Here is a 20,791-nt window from a genome sequence, read left to right on the forward strand (position 1 = left end):
AGGGTAAGTCAGTTCAGTGACCTGATCCAGCAGAAAACTCGCCCATTAAGAAAAATAAAGTATATTTTTTTCACTAGGTCGATTCACTGAAGCTCTGTAGCCATTTGATGGGTGTAATTACAGGATGGAGAGGAGAGTGGGGTGAAATGAAGGAAGAGTGCAGGACTACACCCTTTTGGTGGCCTTCCACAATTGCACCGATCAGAGGTAACATCAAACCATAGCTTTGAACTCCAGCATGATTTCAGAAGAACTCCCGGAAGCATTTCTAAGAGTTAATTAGGCATGACTGACTCTTTTTGTTTCAGCTAACTCTAGAGTGGCAGTATAGAGGTGTGTAATAATGAGTAATTAGAGTTGGAAATAAAAGAATTTATCCTGTTTAGTTTGTACCTCAGAATGGAGCTGTAAAATGGAACATAAAGGGGAAAAAGGGTACGCTGCTACAGTCCTAATATTTTAGTTGCAGAAGAAGGCTTAACTTATGTTTTCCTATTTAACAAACCATTTTTTTATTTCTGATAGGAAAGGAAATTATTTCAAAGCTACAATGCTGGGGCTTGGAAGCTTAAAATCACACATGGATTTGGTTTGGAAAAGGGGATGGGATGAGATGAGATTTCTTTACTGATTTGGTCAGTCCTTTTCCGTACTGTTTCCTTGAATGAAATATGAGCTGAACAGTACATCAGTGCGCTATATTGTTACGTCTTTCAAAGTTCTTCCCGATAAACAGGAGTAGGAGTGATGGACAGTAGAGAAACAGTGAGTTCAAAGAGTCTCTTTTAATACAATTATTTAGAAAGACACTTGAAGTCCCTTGCAGGTGTGGTTTTTTGTGGTTTGTTTTTTTTTTTTTTAAGAGAAATCTGATTTTAGGGAACAGGTCAAGACCTAGGTATTATTTGTACAGTAGTACTCACCCATGATGTTAACAGTTCAACCGTAATTTTGCACGGAAATGAGAAGGAATAGTGAACAATCAATCTTGGTTATGTACATAAACATTTTTCATAGCTTATGAGCAGCAATGCAAAATATTTTTAAATGTATGATTCCACAGAAACTAAATGACAGAGACATAAATGTTTGCTTGAGATGTGGAGGACATTTTACATTACTGTTTTTTGATGGTTACCATTTCTCCCAAGTAAAATGCGGTAATGAAATCACAATACGGTTGTTACTCATTGCTTTGCAATGTGGTGCTCAGACTTAGCCTAAGGCATCAGTGAGAGACACAGAAAATGCTGATTGTGGTGATGAGGTCTTCTGTTGGGTTTTTTTTTTAAGAATTAAAATACACTGAACAAAGAGGAGTATTTTAAAATGCTAACATGCTGGACTTTGACTCAAATGGATCCTATACAGTAGTACTGTCGCCCATAAAAGAGAAAGAAGGTGGCAAACACTCCATGGAGTCATTTATACAACAGTAAAGGCTTTTATGGAAAGACTAAGTCAAACTCATTCTTCTACAGAGGTGTTTTAATGCCCCTGTAGATAAAAATCTAACCAGAAGTTGTTTATAACAAGACGATTCCGTTTATTTCCTGAGAAGGGAATGAGATCAGATCTATGTGGTAAGAAATGGTAGTTTCAGGGGATGCCTCTGAAGACTTCAAATCGTTAAGATTTTTTTCTTGGATGCTTCAACTGTCTTTTTTAAAAGAATGCCATGTAAATGAAAAGCATTACGTGACCTGTGTTGGTATACATTGTCATCACCTTTACTGTGCCTAAGTAAATGAACGACCTTGCAAATCAGAGAAAGGTGTGAAGAGAAGAACAAAGCAAAAATGTTAAAGACAATGTGCCGCATTTTTCCTACTTGTAGATAAGGTGGAAAATTTCAACGCAATAGAAAATCACCAACGCTTTTGATTTCTAATGGAACTAGCATTGCAGTGATTCAGCTCGTACGTGACCATCCATGTGTCTGTAAATAGTTAAAGTATCCTTGTCCAATATTATTTCTATTGTTAAAATCTTATTTTTCTTACTAGAAATCAATAGCAACAGGTTTGTTTCTTACACGTCCCTGAATTCTCCAGACCCACAAGTTTGATGTGGCACAAGCACTGTATTAAGTCTCACCTTTTCAGAAATCATCTTCATAACTGTGCCATGTATTTGCTGGGGAGTTCTGCTATATGCCTCATTTTTCCTTCTGTAAAACACAGAAAAAATATCGTTTAAAGGGTTTGCATGAATGCGGTAATAAAAAAATCTTTCAACACTGGCATACATATCTGTTGAAATGTTCTGCTTAATCAGCTTTTATCAACTGCTTGCTGATGAACTAGTTATCGGGAGCTGGGTGTACAAAATGGTTATGAAAACCTTAACTACGTGACAAACGGTGAGGTGTTTCAATTTTAATTGGAAGCGAGGGTGGGTGCTCAGACCGGGTTAGATCACAGGACAGCTGTAGATTAAATCTTTTAAGCTTTTTAGGAGGGGAAGCTAATGAAGGAAAGTAGTTGAGAAATAGCTTTGTGGTTGTGTTTTGAGGGAAGGCAGCGAGGAGTGGGGATGGAGCAGGGGCACACCCCATCCCTTTCTGTCCCGAGCGGAGGGGCACCCACCGCCGGTCAGAGGTGTACAGAACTGACTGAGAAACTACAGATTCCCGTCAACTGCGCCCCAAGCTGAGACTGCTCACCCGCCCCGCTGCCGCAGCCACCCGGAGGCCGCGCCTCGGGCTCCAGCCGGGCCTTGCTGCGGGGGTTCGCCTTCCACAGACCCGCTGAGGGGGGCGGCGGGGTCGCACCTCCCTCAGGGGCAGGCCCCGCTCACGGCTCCCGACGGGCGGTGGCGAGGAGGCCGCGCCCCCCTCAGCGCGCAGCCCCCCTCACCACAGCAGCGGCGGCGGCGGGAAGCGGCCTGTGGGGCACGACGCCCGCCCGCCCTCAGGCTCCCTCGAGGGCTGCCGGGAAGCGGCCAAGGCGGAGCGGGGCTGGGGGCCGGGCCGGGCCGCAGCGCCCAATGAGGCGGTGGCGGGGCGGTGCCCGGCGGGCGGCGGCGCGCAGGCTCGCGGCGGCGCGGCGGCAGGCGCGGCCCCAGCACCGGCAGGAGCCGCCGCCGGGCGCTATGGGGTGTTAGCGCAGCTGGTGCCCTCGCTCTGCCGCCGGAAGGAGCTGCCGTTGCTGCCGTGTGCCTCCCGCTCCGCTCCGCTCCTCCGCCCGCCGCCCATGAGCCTGAACGAGCACTCGATGCAGGCGCTGTCCTGGCGGAAGCTCTACCTGAGCCGTGCCAAGCTGAAAGCCTCCAGCCGCACCTCCGCGCTGCTCTCCGGCTTCGCCATGGTGAGCGGCCGGCCTCGCCCGGCGGGCAGGGGGGCCCTGGCAGGCGGTCCGCGGCCTCCCCAGCAGCAGGGAGCCGGGTGCAGGAAGGGGTGCCGCCGCTTCTCCTTTTCCTGACCGGGGAACTCGCTGCCTCCCCTCAGGCTGGTGGCTGGAGCGGGGCGGGGAGGACGGGGACGAGCGCAGCCGCTGAGGCGGCATGTGGCACCCCGGGGCGGCGGGAAGCGGGACGGGCCCTGGCGCCTTTTCCCCAGAGCGCCTGGCCCACCCCGGCCTCCAGCCCTCCGGGCAGCCGGGGTCAGCGCACTCGGGCGGCGGCCGGGCCGGAGGAGGAGGAGGGGGCGCGGGGGCCGCCCCGGGAGCAGCGGGATAGGGTCTGGTGGAGCCCGGGGGGTCGCATCGGTAGCTCGTTTTCTGTGGAGAGCTGTCGTGCCACAAGTTAAAAGCTGCCTCACGGCTTTTATCTCCGCCAAATAGCTCCGATACCTCGTGCAGGACTTTTTTGCTCGTTGCTCATTTTTCCTGCGGAGGGTGCTCGGCATGCCAAAAATCACACTTGGCGGGACGTTCCTCCCGCTTGCTCTCATAGGAAACACCGTAGCGTGCTGTAAATGTGGAGGTTAGCATAGGGTTTTTTTCGGTGTTTCACCTCGCTTCGCGCTCTGGTGTTAAGAGCAAAGTGGGCTGCGCACGGGGGGTCCCGCAGCTCTTCCAAGGCTGTGGTGCTTCGCGCTCCCGCTCTTCTTCCCAGACCACAACCGCACACGTTGTGCAAACGGATGCAAAGGCAGGTGTTGCACTTGAGCTATTTTTAGATAAATGAAGAAAAACAACTGACTAAAGTTGACGCTGTCCCCCCGACTCATTACATCCATCATTAGTCATCTGCAGTTGCGATGTTTCTAATTTTTTTTTTTTTTTAAGGAAATCTTGGGTGTTGCTTAGTTTGGAGTTTTGTGCGTGTTTTAGAAACGTCTTTTTTGTTAGTATGTTTTTTGCTTTCGGGTTTGATATAGAAACATAGTCTGGTAATCCTAATTATCTCAAATGAAAGCTATATATAGAAATATGGTAATTTACAAGCTTCATCATATGTCCAGTCCTCTAACGTACTAAGCTGCTAACTCTGTAGTCAGCCCCTTTATTCATCCGTGTTAAATATGTTCACAGTTATAAATACCGAATTGTACAGCTTTGATTTGTTTTGGTTTGGTTTTTGCCCAGCTTTTAACAAGGTGAGTATTTTCAGCCCTAAGATATTTTCCCTGTAAGAGCCATTGTTCTAATTAGAGGATGCTGTTTGAAAACATAGCAGCCGTCTGCAGCAGCCGTCTGACGGTCAAATAAATGTCACTGCCCTCCTTCAATGGCTAAAAACAGACTACAACTCTTCGGGGGTAGTGGTGGACTGCTACTCGTTTGACTGACAGGCGACTGTGTTGGTGCAGCGGTATATTTGAGTTGGTTCTCCTTGGGTAACATGCATCAGGCTGGTAGCTCATACTCCGCTGCTGCTAATGAGTTTTCCTTATTGTACGCCTGTTTTCCTGTGTCAGAGCAGTTTGTCGAGGTGGTTTCTTGAGTCAGGCTTTTACGCTGAGAGAACATGGGGGGGAAAAAAATGTAGTTTGTTGGCTTTTACAAATTTTCATCTAAGGGAAGTTGCATCTGCATTAATATCAATACTATTATTTAAAAGTCATACTTAATCTCTTAAATCCATTTGGCTTTTCTCTAAATATATGCTATGTGGACTCTCAAAATCCCATGGACGTATGAGGTGGTGTTTCTTCTACTTCCTTCTTGATTCTCTAGAAGAGCTCTATGAGTTCAGTGTCCTGCAGTTGAAAATTGCTGCTTTTGAATTTATGTTGTTTAGGGTGCTTCAGGAAAAAGCCACTTTGTTCCGATTAACAAATCTCTAGTTGCCAGGAATGTTACATGTGAACATTCATAATTTTCCGGAAGTTACCCCCCTCAAAAAATTCCACTTTTTCTCTTCCTTTAACAAGATCATGCTGGAAATCACCTTGTAGCCTCATTGGTTTTGCTATGACAGGTAGTCCTGTAGCTCAGACTTCCTAGTCTATTTTCAGAAGAGCTGACTTAACTTTCAAGTATTTTTAGATTTCTTTTGAATAACTGCTTATCTTTTAAAGTTGTCCTTTGCAATTTCTGCCTTGAAAAGCAGGGCCTTCTTTCTGCTATCACACCTATGCATTGTTTACTAAATTCAGCAGATTCTTTGGCACCTGATATTTGAACAAAATGCTGCTAAAGTACAATCTAGTCATGGATCTAAAGCTTACAACAGCAATTAAGCGTCATTGTTCCTCTGTTTTCCTTATCAACTCTAGGAAGAAAGAGCCTAAATGACACATCCAGGACCACCCAGCAAACTGATGAGAATTGTCAGGAATGGAATGTGCTCGTTTCCATGCCAGCCCCATTGATCCTTGCTCTTTAATTAAACAGTACTTGCATCCTCTAGTATGAGCTAAGTTTATCCCACCTAAACTGTTCCTTTATTTTGGACTGATTTTGTGTATAACTGCAGCCATTTTGCAAAGTTTATTCCCTCAAGATTGGTTACACATACCCCAGTTAAATGAGGCATGCCAAAGTCAAGAGATTGCCCGGGTCAGTGATGTGTAGAGTATGAAATGCTCAGCCAGGTTTCAAACTCAGAAGTGTTATGCTTCCACGGAGATGATTGATGAGAAACGTGTTTTACAATTAGTTTTGGTTTAGAGCTACACATCAGGCTTTGCCACTGTGTGTTAGCTTTGGAAACAGTTGCAGGGTCTGGTGGTTGCAAGCTGATGTTAAAGCTAAATTCCCCCGAGGAAACCCGAGCATTTATTTTGTGCAGGTTTCCATGGACGCTATCATCCAGTGCCATAAGTCTAAGGAAATCTGTGAAGCTTATAATCTTGCACTTAGTACGCTTTTCCAATTTATGGGGCCAGCAATAATAACAATCCCCCAAATTGTTAGAGGTAAAGAAAGAAATTTAGATTGTAGGGTATGTGTGGTCCGTGAAAGAATGGAGGGTTCCCTCCACGCACTAGTGGAGGCATCGAGTATTTCTCACTTCTATGTTATGTCCCAGATATTGATGTATGATTCCCCCCCCATGCCTGTCTTTATTTCTTAAACCAGTTTATCTCAATGCTGGAAATACTTTGCAGATTGTTTCAAATATTGCAAGCACTAGCTCATCCACACCTACAGTAGCAGTATCAAGAGCTCCAGTGTAGAGAGGCTGCTGGTAGGTTATTTTTGTTTGAACAATTAAGTTGACTTGTTAGCTTCATTTTGTCAGCAGGGATGCATCATGCAGTAGTATAACATCATGATACCAGAGTTGCAAATATCATCGGGAAGTTGTTAGATCCTAACAGACATCAAACTGGAAAGCTCAAAGATCACCTCCCATCCACCAATTAACACCTCTGTGAAAATACCTGAGCCTAAATTAGAGATCTAAATTATACGACCACTGTGGTTGACTTAGTTATATTTAGGATGTGGAGGACATTAGTTACCAGACAGCACGCTTTTCTTGTAAATACCTCTAATGTTTTAAGCTGGCTAGACTGTTGCCTAGATGGTAGTACATACACTTCAAATATTAAATATCATCAAAGAACTGTCAACTCTTGCCTTTGAAGTATAGCCAATACGGTCTTCTGAAGACAGCTTCAGTCATGTTTTGTAAAAGGCTGACTGCACTGATAAATATTTATGAAACTGATTTCCATAATAACAGTTGATGTTGAAGTAACGTTAGGTAGGACTCGGGCCCTGCTGCTGTCAGTGTTGTACAGATACTCTAGAAGTTGTTTTAGCTGTATTTAACTGGATTGCTGGTAGAATAACATGCAACAGCTGCATTTTGTAACCTGCAGCAAAGCGCTACAGGCCCAGTTTCATGGCTTCTGCTGCCACTTACCTTTTATATCGCTATTGCACTTACAGGTTAGCACTGTGCTCTGAAGAATCTTCCCCCATATAAAAGGTTTCTTCTATTCCAGTCATGAAAGCAACATCTTGCTGCTCCTTTGAGCATCCCTGTCTCAAGGTTGTAGACGAGCAAGGCAAGCAGCATGGAGTACCTAGGGCTCTTACCGTTCTCTGTCTTACAGCAGCTGTGAGTGGCTGCTTGTGGCTGCTGTAGTTTGGAGGATGTAAAGGTGATATTGAGCCACTGTTTCTTCTCCCTGCTGTGCTGTCTAATCTGACCTTGTACTTACAGAATAGATTTATTGTAAGTAACACTGTGTAAGATACTACCTTCTCATTTACTCCGATTGTATGGGTATTGCCTTTTCATGTTTACTAGCAAAATAAAATTAAAACCTGTATTTGTATTCGGTGTTAGCTTTAGCAAATATTCATGTGTTTTGCCATTCTGCAACATATAATAATCCACAGAGTCAAGATTCTAGACTAATGGATAAATGATGCTTACATTCTCTTCTGTATAAAACCAGTAATAAGATCATTATTTTGACTTATCTTTTTTAATTTCTGGTGACTGATTCTGACTCATACAGAGTCTTTCTATGAGTTGTTTATAACTCTTAATGAATGGTGCAGACACTCTGTGAGAGCCTGGCTCTGTGTCTCTGTCTCTGGGAGTTCATAGTACTGTCAGGAAAACAGAGACCGACCGACTTGGGAGCGGAGGAGACAGCCAGAGGAGTGCGAATTTCCAGTGATGCCATGACACCCGTCTCATTCTCGACTTTCCCCTGTGGTCCCATGCACCGACAGGCAGTGGGGTGGAAGATCGGAATTTGTATTGAAATAACCTTGTAATGCGAACCTTAAGATTTGGAGAAGCCACTTCTGTGTGCGTGGAGGTTTTTTTCCTGCTAAGAGTAGCATGTGCTATGAAGTCACTTGCACATATAACTGTATGGCTAACTAGATGTAGTCAAGTCTAGTCCTAGCTGCAACAAGTGAAGGTAAGACTATTTCTGCAGATAGGTGTTGATTAAAATATTTTAGTAATCACTGTATGCAATTTTGCCTTGCTGTGTATTGGTCCAGCAAGGTGAAGGTGTTGTAGCATTGATATACTTCTCCAGGTAAGATTCGCATCCTCCTCTCACTGTGCGGATGGACCCTTAAAAAACGCAGCTGTGATGTTTGATCAACATAGCTTTCTTTTAAGCCATTCCTGACATGCTAGACTGTATGAAAATTGTCTTCTCTTAATCAGTTTCTTACTCAAGAATGGTAGCTGTGGCCAGGGAAGAGGAGGTGAGAACAATCTTTCAAGGGTATACAGATAATTCTAGACTTCTTCATTAAGAAGTGGTTGGTGTCTTTAGTAAGACTGATGTTTGAAGCTGACATTGTCCTTTCTGAAGGGGTTTTGCTTGTTACAGTCTGCAAGGCAGCTAACTGCATGACCAGTAGACATAGTAAGAATGTGGTCATACCAAGAGCCAGCGTTTCTCGAGGTATTCCATTAACTGGGTCATTATGAGATTGTCTATATTTAAACCTAGTAACTTTTAATAAGATTGGTTTCTTGCTCTGTGATTCCTGTCTGAATGTGTCAGATACGAAGGACAGGAGAGCACTTGTGATTGGAGCTCTAGGCTGGACAGATGTCTCCTGTACCTCACAAGATGCTAAATCTACAGCCGTCCCACTGCAGGGCCGTCAGTAATTGTTGACTGCAGCCCCCCTGGTTACAGAATGCATTCAGCTAAAATCGGGTGTCTAGTGGAGAAACGGCAAGGAGTTTGAATTAGCTGTGGCTCTGTCCGTTTTGAAACTGTCTATCCATGGCACACTGAACTCAATCGTGACTCGCAGCTCTGTGTTAATGCTAGTACTTGATACCATGAGAGAGAGTATGGCAGTTACAGCGCAGACTCCCAGCCCGTGTTATATTCCTGCCAACCAGAGCTCAGAGTCATCTTCATGGGGAAGGGGAGGAGAGGAAGTAATCTATAAATGGCTCATAGATAATACAGATTTACTTGAGATAAGGCATTTTATTTCCTTTTCTCTACAGCAGTGGCTACTGATTCTGAAAAAGATGTAAGCCTGTGATTAAGTCAGAAAGCTCTCAGATACTCTGTTTACTGCTGTTGCTATTACACATGATAACAAAGAGCACGTACCTTTTTTGTGTGTTAAAAGTCTCGAGTGTCAATATGACCTGCTACATGGGTGGCTCTTACTACAGTTCTTCCTTTCGTTTTCCTTCTGATCGTTGTCTGTAATGTTTTATTCTCCCCGGATAATTCTTATTTCAGAAACCCCTATCTTAAAACAGGAATTGAATGTGAAGCTTGCATTATGCTGGAATTAAAACCAACCTAGGTAAAGCCAACATACTGTCTAGTAGCTTACAAAATTGGGGAATAATGCTAAAATTTGAAGCAAGTCATTAATTTCTGTCCTGCTGCTGTGGTAAAAATGAACAAGTGACAAACCAGGACTGTTGCTTATCCTGCGTTTCAGTAGCAATATGAGCTTCATTTGCAGCTACGTATGTGACTGGTTCTTTATATTAATTGTCATTGCTGGTGAAAATTGTTTTATTAGTGTATCACAGCTCACTTCTTGCGAAGTAGTGGAGTCAATATTAGTCAGAGGCACAGCGTAAGTGCTCTTGTATGGATAGAAACCATTCAGAGCATTCAGGATTTTGATTTTCATTTAAAAGCAGGAGCTTCTTTTAAGCCACTCTAGTCTAATAAGACATTGAAGCATTATACACAAGTAAGTGAAATGAACTTATTTCAGCATATTAAACATTAAATAAAATTGAAATGCAGATTCTTCTAGAGGACGAGTTGTTAAATTTCTTGCAATGTGGTAGTACTCAGGCTGCCATGACTCTGAAATCTAGGGCTGTCAGAAGTCTTAACGTGATTGTGTGCCCAAATTCAGTTCTCTTTGAAAGCACCTGAATGCCCACCTTCTTTAGGCTTATGAGAACTCCTATCCTGCATCCTAACATCACGAGAGTCCTTTCATTTTGTCAAGAAGCTGTATTCAGATTTACAGCTTTGTCAAGGGCTGTAGTAAATCTGTCAGTCATATCTGTAGGATGATCTGAAGTTAAAGTTAGCTCTTCTTTGAGCCAGGGATTAGACCAGATGACCTCTTGAGACGTCTTCCAACCTACGTTATTCTATGATTATGCAGCAAGACAGGATGCTTGCAGCATGGTAGCTGCACGGTAGAAATCATGCGGCAAGTGTTCAAAGAAGCTTTGAAAGCGGTGAAGGAGAAGGTGCTGAAACATGTTGTATTGGATACCGTGCAGACATCAATGACAGTTCTTGCCCTGAGGGGCCTGTCAGCTGAACCAGGGTAGAAACCTAATAGAGGACACAGGAAAACATCCTCCTGCGTGGAACATCAGCATGCACCTATGAGTTCAGGCTTTGTATGGATTTGGATCATACCACACGAGCTCACTGGCGCCTTGTTTTTGCAAGTGTTACCTTACAAGAGCAGTTATGATCTGTGCATTTTGAAATTGCAGCATGAGCAAAGGAGAGAAGAACTTCTGATGCTTTGCATCACTGTTTGAAAACAAGCACGGAGCCTCATAATGAAAAATGGAGCTTTTTGTTTTAGGTGCCTGGCTCAAGCTTGGCCCAGGAAGTAAAGAACAGAGACTTGAAATTGAAAAGAGTTGGCAGTTTTTCTGCTAGTTTACAGTGAAAGGGTTCCCAAATTAGCTTCCTTGGCAGTTTGAGGAGACAGAAAACATGAACTGATCTTTCACTTATGGGTCAAACTGGAGTTACTCTGCCAGGCGTGAACACAAGGAGGCTTTGCTGTGCCCCCCTGGAGACTTTCCATCAACTTCAGTAGACTTTGAAATACTTCAGGCATTCTGCATCCTACAACCTCCACAAAAGTCTCCATTTGAAGTGAGTTCTGAAGTATCTATTCATCCTGAATGAATGGGGGAGAGAAGTGTTTTCTTGCTTCCCCCACTCCTGCTTTTAGGGTGTTTCTAACAGCAGTGTCAGTTACAACTGCAACTTAGTGCATTTTCTCTTTGCTTATGGGTGTCTCTGTCCAGCTAGTTAGCTGCAGCATAATTTTTTCCTGTCTTGTCTGTGAGCCCATGAAAAACTCTTGTGCCTTTTGTTTCTTATGTACATACCCTCTAGCTTCTGTCACATTTCGTCACTGGTCAGTTTTAGAAAAACATCTCCCTTGCTGGAGAACTTGTGGTCTGCAAAGAGTTGCCAGCGTGCTGTGGAGCTGCACCTAATGTGTCTGTCTTGTAAGTATATCCTGAATGTTCAAAGTAGGAGTCTCTTACACTAATCCTTTGGAGGGCTGAGCCAATAAAGCTGTCAGCGTCAATAGAAGTTATTTTTCCAGCTGCTGTAGTCTCCCAAGTGGGTAAATTGCGATGCTTTCATAGAATCATTGAGGTTGGAAAAGACCTCTAAGATCATCGAGTCCAACCATCGACCCAACACCACCATGCCCACTAAACCATGTCCCTAAGTGCCTCATCTACACGTCTTTTAAATACCTCCAGGGATGGGGACTCAGCCACTTCCCTGGGCAGCCTGTTCCAATGTTTCACCACTCTTTCAGTAAAGAAATTTTTCCTCACGTCCAATCTAAACCTCCCCTGGCGCAACTTGAGGCCATTTCCTCTCGTCCTATCACTAGTTACTTGGGAGAAGAGACTGACCCCACCTCACTACAACCTCCTTTCAGGTAGTTGTAGAGAGCGATGAGGTCTCCCCTCAGCCTCCTTTTCTCCAGGCTAAACAGCCCCAGTTCCCTCAGCCGCTCCTCATCAGACTTGTTCTCCAGACCCTTCACCAGCTTCGTTGCCCTTCTTTGGACATGCTCCAGCACCTCAACGTCCTTCTTGTAGTGAGGGGCCCAAAACTGAACACAGTATTCGAGGTGCGGCCTCACCAGTGCCGAGTACAGGGGCACAATCACTTCCCTACTCCTGCTGGCCACACTATTTCTGATACAAGCCAGGATGCCATTGGCCTTCTTGGCCGCCTGGGCACACTGCCGGCTCATGTTCAGCCGGCTGTTGACCAACATCCCCAGGTCCTTTTCTGCCGGGCAGCTTTCCAGCCACTCTTCCCCAAGCCTGTAGCGCTGCATGGGGTTGTTGTGGCCGAAGTGCAGGACCTGGCACTTGGCCTTGTTGAACCTCATACAATTGGCCTCAGCCCATCGATCCAGCCTGTCCAGGTCCTTCTGCAGAGCCTTCCTACCCTCGAGCAGATCAACGCTCCCGCCCAACTTGGTGTCGCCTGCAAACTTACTGAGGGAGCACTCAATCCCCTCATCCAGATCATCGATAAAGATATTGAACAAGACCGGCTCCAAAACTGAGCCCTGGGGAACACCGCTCGTGACCGGCCGCCAACTGGATGTAACTCCATTCACCACAACTCTCTGGGCCCGGCCGTCCAGCCAGTTTTTGACCCAGCACAGAGTACATCTGTCTAAGCCGTGAGCCGCCAGCTTCTCTAGGAGAATGCTGTGGGAGACGGTGTCAAAGGCCTTACTGAAGTCCAGGTAGACCACATCCACAGCCTTTCCCTCATCCACTAGGCGGGTCACCTGGTCATAGAAGGAGATCAGGTTGGTCAAGCAGGACCTGCCTTTCATGAATCCGTGCTGGCTGGGCCTGATCCCCTGGTTGTCCTGCTCATGCCTTGTGAGCGCCCTCAAGATGAACCGCTCCATAATCTTCCCCGGCACCGAGGTCAGGCTGACAGGCCTGTAGTTCCCCGGATCCTCCTTCCGGCCCTTCTTGTAGATGGGCGTCACATTGGCAAGCCTCCAGTCGTCCGGGACCTCCCCCGTTAACCAGGACTGCTGATAAATGATGGAGAGTGGCTTGGCGAGCACCTCCGCCAGCTCCCTCAGCACCCTCGGGTGGATCCCATCCGGCCCCATAGACTTGTAAGCGTCCAGGTGGCGTAGCAGGTCATTGACTGCTTCCTCTTGGATTATGGGGGGTTTATCCTGCTCGCCGTCCCTGTCTTCCAGCTCAGGGGGCTGAGTACCCTGAGGATAACTGGTCTGCCTGTTAAAGACTGAGGCAAAGAAGGCATTGAGTACCTCAGCCTTTTCCTCATCCTCAGTGACAATGTTCCCCCCCGCATCCAATAAAGGATGGAGATTCTCCTTGGCTCTCTTCTTGTCATTAATATATTTGTAAAAACTTTTTTTGTTGTCTTTAACGACAGCGGCCAGATTGCGTTCTAGCTGGGCTTTTGCCTTTCTCATTTCTTCTCTGCACGACCTAACGAGATCCCTGTACTCTTCTTGAGTCGCCTGCCCCTTCTTCCACAAGCGGTAAACTCTCCTTTTTTTCCTGAGTCCCAGCAAGAGCTCCCCGTTCAGCCAGGCCGGTCGTCTTCCCCGCCCGTTCTTCTTACGGCGTACAGGGACAGCCTGCTCCTGCGCCTTTAAGACTTCCTTCTTGAAGATCGTCCAGCCTTCCTGGACCCCTTTGCCCTTCAGGACTGTCTCCCAAGGGACTCTCTCAGCCAGCGTCCTAAACAGGCCAAAGTCCGCCCTCCGGAAATCCATGGTTACGGTTTTGCTGCCCCCCCTCCTTACTTCACCAAGAATGGAGAATTCTACCATTTCATGGTCGCTAAGCCCAAGACGGCCTCCGACCACCACATCTCCCACCAGTCCTCTGTTTGTAAACAGCAGGTCGAGTGAGGCACCTCCCCCGGTAGGCTCACTCACCAGCTGTGTCAGGAAGTTGTCTTCCACACACTCCAGGAACCTCCTAGACTGCTTCCTCTCTGCCGTGTTGTATTTCCAGCAGACGTCCGGGAAGTTGAAGTCCCCCACGAGAACAAGGGCTAGCAATTGAGAGACTTCTGCCAGCCGCTTGTAGAACGCTTCATCCGCCCCTTCATCCTGGTTGGGTGGTCTATAACAGACTCCCAGCAGGATATCTGCCTTGTTGGCCTTCCCCCTCATCCTTACCCATAAACACTCGACTGTATCATCATCACAATCGTTGAGCTCTAGATCTGCTCCTCAAAGCAGGCAGATGTTGTCTCCCTATTAGCATTTCTGTTACTCACTTTGGTGTAGGATCTTTCCTGGCCCAGCAGTTGATGCAGCTAGTACTCTTCCCTTTGGTTCCAGCCATGGAGAGGAGGCCGTATTGCTTCTTGGCAGGATAGCCAAGTATGACTTAAACAACTTCAGGTGTCATTCCTAACACTGGGCTCCCTTGGTGTTTAGCATCAGGCCTGTGCTGGCATGAAAACTGCTGTGGGAGTGACTGAGTTGGGAGAAGATGCTGAAACTGGCCCAGGCACGCACCCCCCCGTGGGATGTCCTGGTCTTTTCTAGGAGTCTCCTTTGGGAGGCTGCCCTCCCCTTGGCGCTTTGCGGTATGTGGCCTCCCTCCAGCAGCTTTCAGCCGTTTGAAGGTGTACACGAGGCTTCAAGGTTGGGATGGCCAACTGCCCTGCTTCTGCCTTATTCGCACCTTGTTAGCATCCCAAACTGGGAGTAATTGGCAGTGTGTATGGCTACTCAGCTGCCAGCTTATTTTGCACATGTTAGAAGAGTAGTACTTAGGCTACCTTTTCAAGTGATATCGATGCTACCCACAATTATTCTTACAGAGGGAGTACACTTGGAATTACAGTAAGTAATTGCATGGTATGATTTGAGCTGAAGGAAGTTACACCCTTCCTGCTCGTGGGGTAAATTGTGACAAGTCTTAAGTAACAGCTACAGCCCTGCTGGATTTTGGAAAACTCTTCTTCTGAGAGATGATTTGGGGCCTGCCTACCCAACAAACTTCCTGAGCAAAGCAGGTCTGTGTTAAAGTATTTGTCAGCCATATAAACTGAAGCCTTGCTTGTGTAGCTCAAACTCGGGTTTAAGCTATCCCACCAGTGTATAATGGTTGTAGGTGCTCCTGGGGTCACTCTTTTAGGGAAACACCCAGCAATGTTAGAATGAAGTCTTTTTAACTCAGGAAAACTTGGATTCCTGGTCTGGATGTCTCCTTTCAATAGTTAGTTGTCCCTATGATTCTCTCAGTGGTTATCAAGGAACAGAGCTATCTGAGTATCTGAATGCTGCTTAAATTAAGCTGGTTTCTTGCAAGATTTTGTTTTGATCATGCATATAATTATAGCCAAATCAGAAATAGGTACGTTTAGATGAAATGTAATTATTTAGCATTTCTTTTTAGCTCAGGCTAGGCTAAGAAGAGGAAGAAAAGATTTCTTCTTGATGCTCTGTTGAAATGGGAAGAGGAGCTCCAAGACAGCTGGTACGTTGGAATTAAGACAGTCTGACTGAACTTCAGAATCAGATGCTTGATATCATTATTATGTGAAGACATTGAAGACATTTTGTATTTCTGTTAATCAATATTTGGCAAATTAAATACGTCAGTTCTAAAAAGGAAATAAAGTCTTCATCTTATGAAGCTCTTTAGTGTCATGGTTACGTTAACATAATAAGTACTAGGATGAAGGATTAAAATGTCTTGCCATGCTGGATGATTTGAGTCTAGATATACACCAGAAAGTTTACAAGAAAAAACTTTGGTAAGTATGAAAATGAATCCTTGGTGTTGAAGGATTGCAATTGTTCTGTGAAAAACACAGGAAGCCCAATATCCCACAAGTACACTGGGACTTAGCAAGCAATCCTGCAGAAGAGAGACTCGACGACCAAATGTTTATCCTCTCAAATGTGAAGTTTCCCATGGTTGAGAAATAGTATTTTTAAATCTTAGAGCAAGACTTGTATAAGCATTAATATAATTTCTGGTTGAGTTTTTGTAACACTTGGAAACTGTTTGCTAGGTGGCTGGGTGGTTAGGCTTATTACGATAAAAGCTTTCAATAAAGGAGTTAAAATATTGGCAAATGGCCTTGAATGCCTGTCGAAACGTGTCTGAGCAAAACTCTCGGTTGGCTTAATACATTTGGTGCGTTAGCGGTTAAGAGTTCTGGTGTCCTGCCACATGCTGATTCTGGGAGCATAACAAGATGGGATCCTGGACTAGGTGTAGCTTGGCTCAGCTCTTGCAAAGTAGTGATGTTTGAATGTTCTTATGTTTTTGCAGCTGTCTTTGGGTCCCAGTTTCTATGTCTCCCTGCGTCCGTATTACCCACACTTTATGAAATTTTCTTCATATCAGCTTGATGAGAATTGGGGTGTTTGAAATGTATGCTATAGGCCGAGTACTGTCTAAACCATTAATAATGGCATGTGGTAATGGGCTAAACCTTTATCGGTGGGACTCAAAAGAGCTGATTTGTTTCAGGCACTGTGTTGTACGAACTGGTTTCATGGTCTTTTTGAGGGCAAACTGGTATGTTACAGAAGAGCTAGGCTCACAGCTTAGTGCTGCCAAGAGTCTGAGGTCCTGGTACAAATGCTTCCTCTTCAGTTACACGGGCCTGTGCCAGCTTTGTTGTTCATCAGAGGCATTGCAGAAACAGCTCAGCTTGCTAAGCTAGCAGATCACCACTTCTTAACCAGGTTAGCTTTTGCTGGGCTAGCAAGTTGAGTCATTTCAATGAAGGATCAAGAGTGGGCAGCCAAGGTGCAGAAGGGGCTGGTGTGGATCAGTCTGAACTGTGCTGAATGGCAGCCTCTGCGTCTTCCTTAAATGGTGTACATGTGTTTATATTTAAGATTGCTGTTAGTTTTTTTTTCTCTGCATTTTAAACATATTTTGTCTATTTAATGAGATCCTTTGAGAAAGAGCACTAAATATAGAGACGTTGCATTATTGCCTCTTTGGAACTGTGCTTTGTCTGAAAGGCAAATTTATCAGGAAAGATTATTTTTCAAGAGAGCTGCTGGGATTAACGTCACTCATCAATTGCACATGCATAAAACCACCTGACAGTTTTAAAAACTGTTAAAAGGCATTCTAGTTCATTTTCTTTATCAAAAATATTTGAATTGGGTTTATGAGTTTCCTAGTGCTGTTATTTAATGTTAATTTCTGTTCCTTAAGCACAGGCATGCTTGCACATCTAAGTTTATAAAAGGGCATGGCTGCATACGATAGTGGAGGACTGGCCCTTGGAGAATCTTCGTGAGATAGCACTGCTCACCCAGAGATGAGGCTAGACATAGCTTCCAGAGTGAGAGTAGCTAGTGGTGTTTCCTCTAGCCTCTGACAGGCCTGTTTGGCTGCCATGGACATTGTGGAGACTTTCATGCTCTGAATCTGTGTTCTAGACTCTGGTTAAATACTCATTTTGAGTGAAAGAATAGAGCTGAGAGCCCCATGGAAAGGTGATCTTTCTAATGAAAGGCTCCTGCTCTTCAGAACTTAAATATCCAAGGAGAAAGGACCACCAAGATTGTGACGGGCAGTCCGCTGCCTTCGCAGGCTTTCCTGTTACAGATACTTACTTCAAAAGACTTCATACGGTATTCGTTCTACACATGTATGGGGCACAGAACATTTCCTAATACCCAGCAAAATTTATAATCTATAGTGAAAGATCAAAAGCTGCCTCTGCGGTATAACAGAGGAAAGAAGAAATGTTTCACTTTAAGAGTCCAAGTATGTTGATCACAAAGTTCAGCTGTCTCGTTGGGATGAGCTGGAGGTGGCAAGGTGGTTGTGCTGTTAATAGCTTTTGTGCATACTGATGGTTTGCTCTGCAACAGAAGAGAAAGTATGAAAATGGTGGCCTTTGCTCGGTAGCTCAGACCTAAATGTGGACCTAATTGAAAAGGGTGGAGATTGACATGAAGATAAATTTAAATACAGACTATTATTTTGTTTTAAACTTAAAATACTATCTGTAGTCAAATAATATGTAATGTGGGTAATTGCATCTCTCCTTTCCTTTTTAGGTGGCTATGGTAGAAGTTCAGCTAGACGCAGAACATGACTACCCTCAAGGTCTCTTGATAGCCTTCAGTGCCTGTACTACTGTCCTTGTTGCAGTTCACCTTTTTGCACTCATGATAAGTACCTGCATTCTTCCAAATATAGAGGCTGTTAGCAATGTGCATAATCTCAACTCTGTAAAGGAATCTCCTCATGAGCGTATGCATCGGCACATTGAGCTTGCGTGGGCATTTTCTACTGTCATTGGGACTTTGCTCTTTCTTGCAGAGGTGGTACTACTGTGTTGGGTGAAGTTTCTTCCTTTAAAGAAGAAAACTGATAATCCACTCCAGAGCAACAGTTCTACCATCACATCAGGACAGGCAGCAGCCATTGCATCAACATCTATTATGGTTCCCTTCGGATTGATTTTCATTGTGTTTGCAGTCCACTTCTACAGGTCGCTGGTGAGCCATAAAACAGACAGGCAATTTCAAGAACTGAATGAACTTGCTGAATTTGCACGACTCCAGGATCAGCTGGATCACAGAGGTGATACTGTCTCCTCAGCTGTTACCCATTTTGCGTAAACCTGTACTTAAAGAAAATAAACCCACTCTTCTGCTTCTGCCTTGTTATGTTGACTCCCCAGTGGATCAACTGGTCGAACTGTTGATTACCGTTTAAAAAGAGATTATAAATGTTGTTCTAACCCTTTAGAGAGAAAAAAAATGTTGTTCCTTTCATAAAATTGTGGCTATCTGACATCTGAAGGAATGGATGGTGGGGTATGCTTGCACTGCACGTGCATCCTTCCTCTTGTGAGCACTGTCTAGATTTCTTCTTGTTAATGCTGAATGGTGGCTGTATAAATACATGGAAAATAACATTGTAAATTTGGGTATTTGTTAGGGATGGATAGAGAAGCTTTTTTTCTTCCCTCTGTTTATTTGATGTTGGCATTTACTAGAAGATACTGCTTGTCCGATCCATATTGCATGGCATGATACAAATTACTTGGGATATGCAGCAATTAGCACTTGGTTTCAGTGCTAGCGCTGTTCTCTCTAGAAAGCCTGACAGATGGTAGAAGTGAAAGCTTTCCCACCACTTTCCCCGGTATGTTTTGCTGCCAAGTAATTATTACTTTACTGATTTCTCCAGCGCCTTTTTCCTCGTGGCAGTTACACATTGTATAACTCGCTAAACACCCTTGACTAGTCTTACTGCGATGTGGTATGGCCACATGAGTAGGAATGAGACTCTACTCTACTCTTCTTTGGAAGAAAATAAAAGCAATAACTGTTTTAAAGTTCTCACGAGCCAGCACATACTATCTGGAGAGATAGATTTGCCTGTTTCCCATTTAGGAATCTTTTCTGAAGAAGAAGGAACTAGATGGAAATTATCACTGGATAATTTTTTTGCTTGAAAATCAGAACCACTGCTGTGTTTTTTTCCAAGCCAAAGTAGTAATTATTTTGTACTTTTATATTAAAAATAGATATTTAATAAATCCTCAGATGCAAGCAGCAAAAGTTGCTTTCTCTGCTTTGGATTCCCAAGTAATTAGCTATGCCTTGGTCTTCCTTGTTTAGAAAAAGTCTTCTCCTTGCTGAAGTGTTGTATTTAATAATTTGTTACGCATTTTTTGCTTCCAAAGGATCTGGAAGACTACTTTTCTCTATGTAGATTTATTTATGAAAGTAGGTTATTTGTAATTAATATTGCTGCTTACTTTCGGACCCACAAGTCTGTGACAGCGAGGCTACTGTGTTGTTTTTTTTATTTCCTCTTTAAGCAAAAACTTCCATTTGGTCTCTTATCTAAAGAGGTTTGTCCAAGAAACGTTGCAGCAGTTGTCCTGGGCTGCTTCAGTAATTCTAGCTATGTCTAGAAGTGGAATTCTTTGGATGCAGTTCTTCTGTGGAGCAGCTTTGGGCTTTAATGGGTAAAAGCTGTTTTTTTTAACACAAACAGACAGGTTTCAAGTTCAGTGGAACAAAACTTGACCTCCCTAACGTAGCTAACACTGTGGAATAGAAACTTGGGATTTAGAAATTAGACAGGCATGAACGTGATGGTACAGTGGAGCTGTACCTGACTGAGCCTAAGCTGAACATGGTCTCTTACACCCAACCTCCATCTCAGGTTATCCCGGCATATTCACAAACTGTAGTAGGTGTCTACAGGGTTAGGGTGGCAGAGTGTGTTTACTACTGAAGCAGCCTCGTGAAGCGAATGGGACTGATTTCTCACGTCAGCACCACCGCAGTGGAAAGTGTTGACAAGGTTACCCGTGGTGCATTTGTATTCTGAAAAATAACTGTAAAAAAACTGCTGGGCTTTCTTTTCGGCAGCATTCTTGGTTCACAAGCAGGAAACAGCTTTCCACTTGCCGTTTTCACCAGTCCTTCTGGCATACAGAGGCCAAACTGGATTTTCTCTAGCTCTGCCATTACGTTATGCTTCAAATATATTCTGTTACCGATGTAAATCTGCTGAAGGTGAGAGTTGTGACTACAGTCCCACAGGTGTTCATTCATGGAGCACTGGAAGGATTATGTTAGTAAAGGCATTAATGAAGCAGCATTCCAAAACACGAAATCTTGGTAGTAGGCACAAAATGTATTTTCCCATCTTTTAC

At 44.5% G+C, this 20,791-nt stretch overlaps 2 protein-coding genes across 3 annotated transcripts in view; one reads left to right on the plus strand and one right to left on the minus strand.

The window, feature by feature from the left end:
* Positions 1-2,874, minus strand: part of KDM2B (lysine demethylase 2B) — a 129,993-nt gene extending 127,119 nt beyond the window's left edge. The window contains exons 1-2 of one of the 2 annotated variants that reach the window (XM_076353068.1): positions 2,859-2,874; positions 2,098-2,170 (exon numbers count right to left, since the gene is read on the minus strand). In XM_076353068.1, the coding sequence (XP_076209183.1) occupies positions 2,098-2,118 (21 nt within the window). In that variant the 5' untranslated portion in view covers positions 2,119-2,170; positions 2,859-2,874. Of the gene's footprint in view, positions 1-2,097; positions 2,171-2,665; positions 2,778-2,858 lie in introns of those variants that run through there. The other variant, XM_076353067.1, reaches the window with a different exon arrangement.
* A 203-nt stretch (positions 2,875-3,077) lies between these two features.
* Positions 3,078-20,777, plus strand: LOC143167394 (calcium release-activated calcium channel protein 1). Its single transcript, XM_076352786.1, has 2 exons — positions 3,078-3,308; positions 18,168-20,777. Exons 1-2 carry the CDS (start codon positions 3,195-3,197, stop codon positions 18,732-18,734), a joined length of 681 nt encoding a protein of 226 aa, XP_076208901.1. The 5' UTR covers positions 3,078-3,194; the 3' UTR covers positions 18,735-20,777.
* The last annotated feature ends 14 nt before the right edge of the window (positions 20,778-20,791 follow it).

Source organism: Aptenodytes patagonicus, chromosome 15, assembly GCF_965638725.1.
Source record: "Aptenodytes patagonicus chromosome 15, bAptPat1.pri.cur, whole genome shotgun sequence".
Classification (NCBI taxonomy): Eukaryota; Metazoa; Chordata; class Aves; order Sphenisciformes; family Spheniscidae; genus Aptenodytes; species Aptenodytes patagonicus.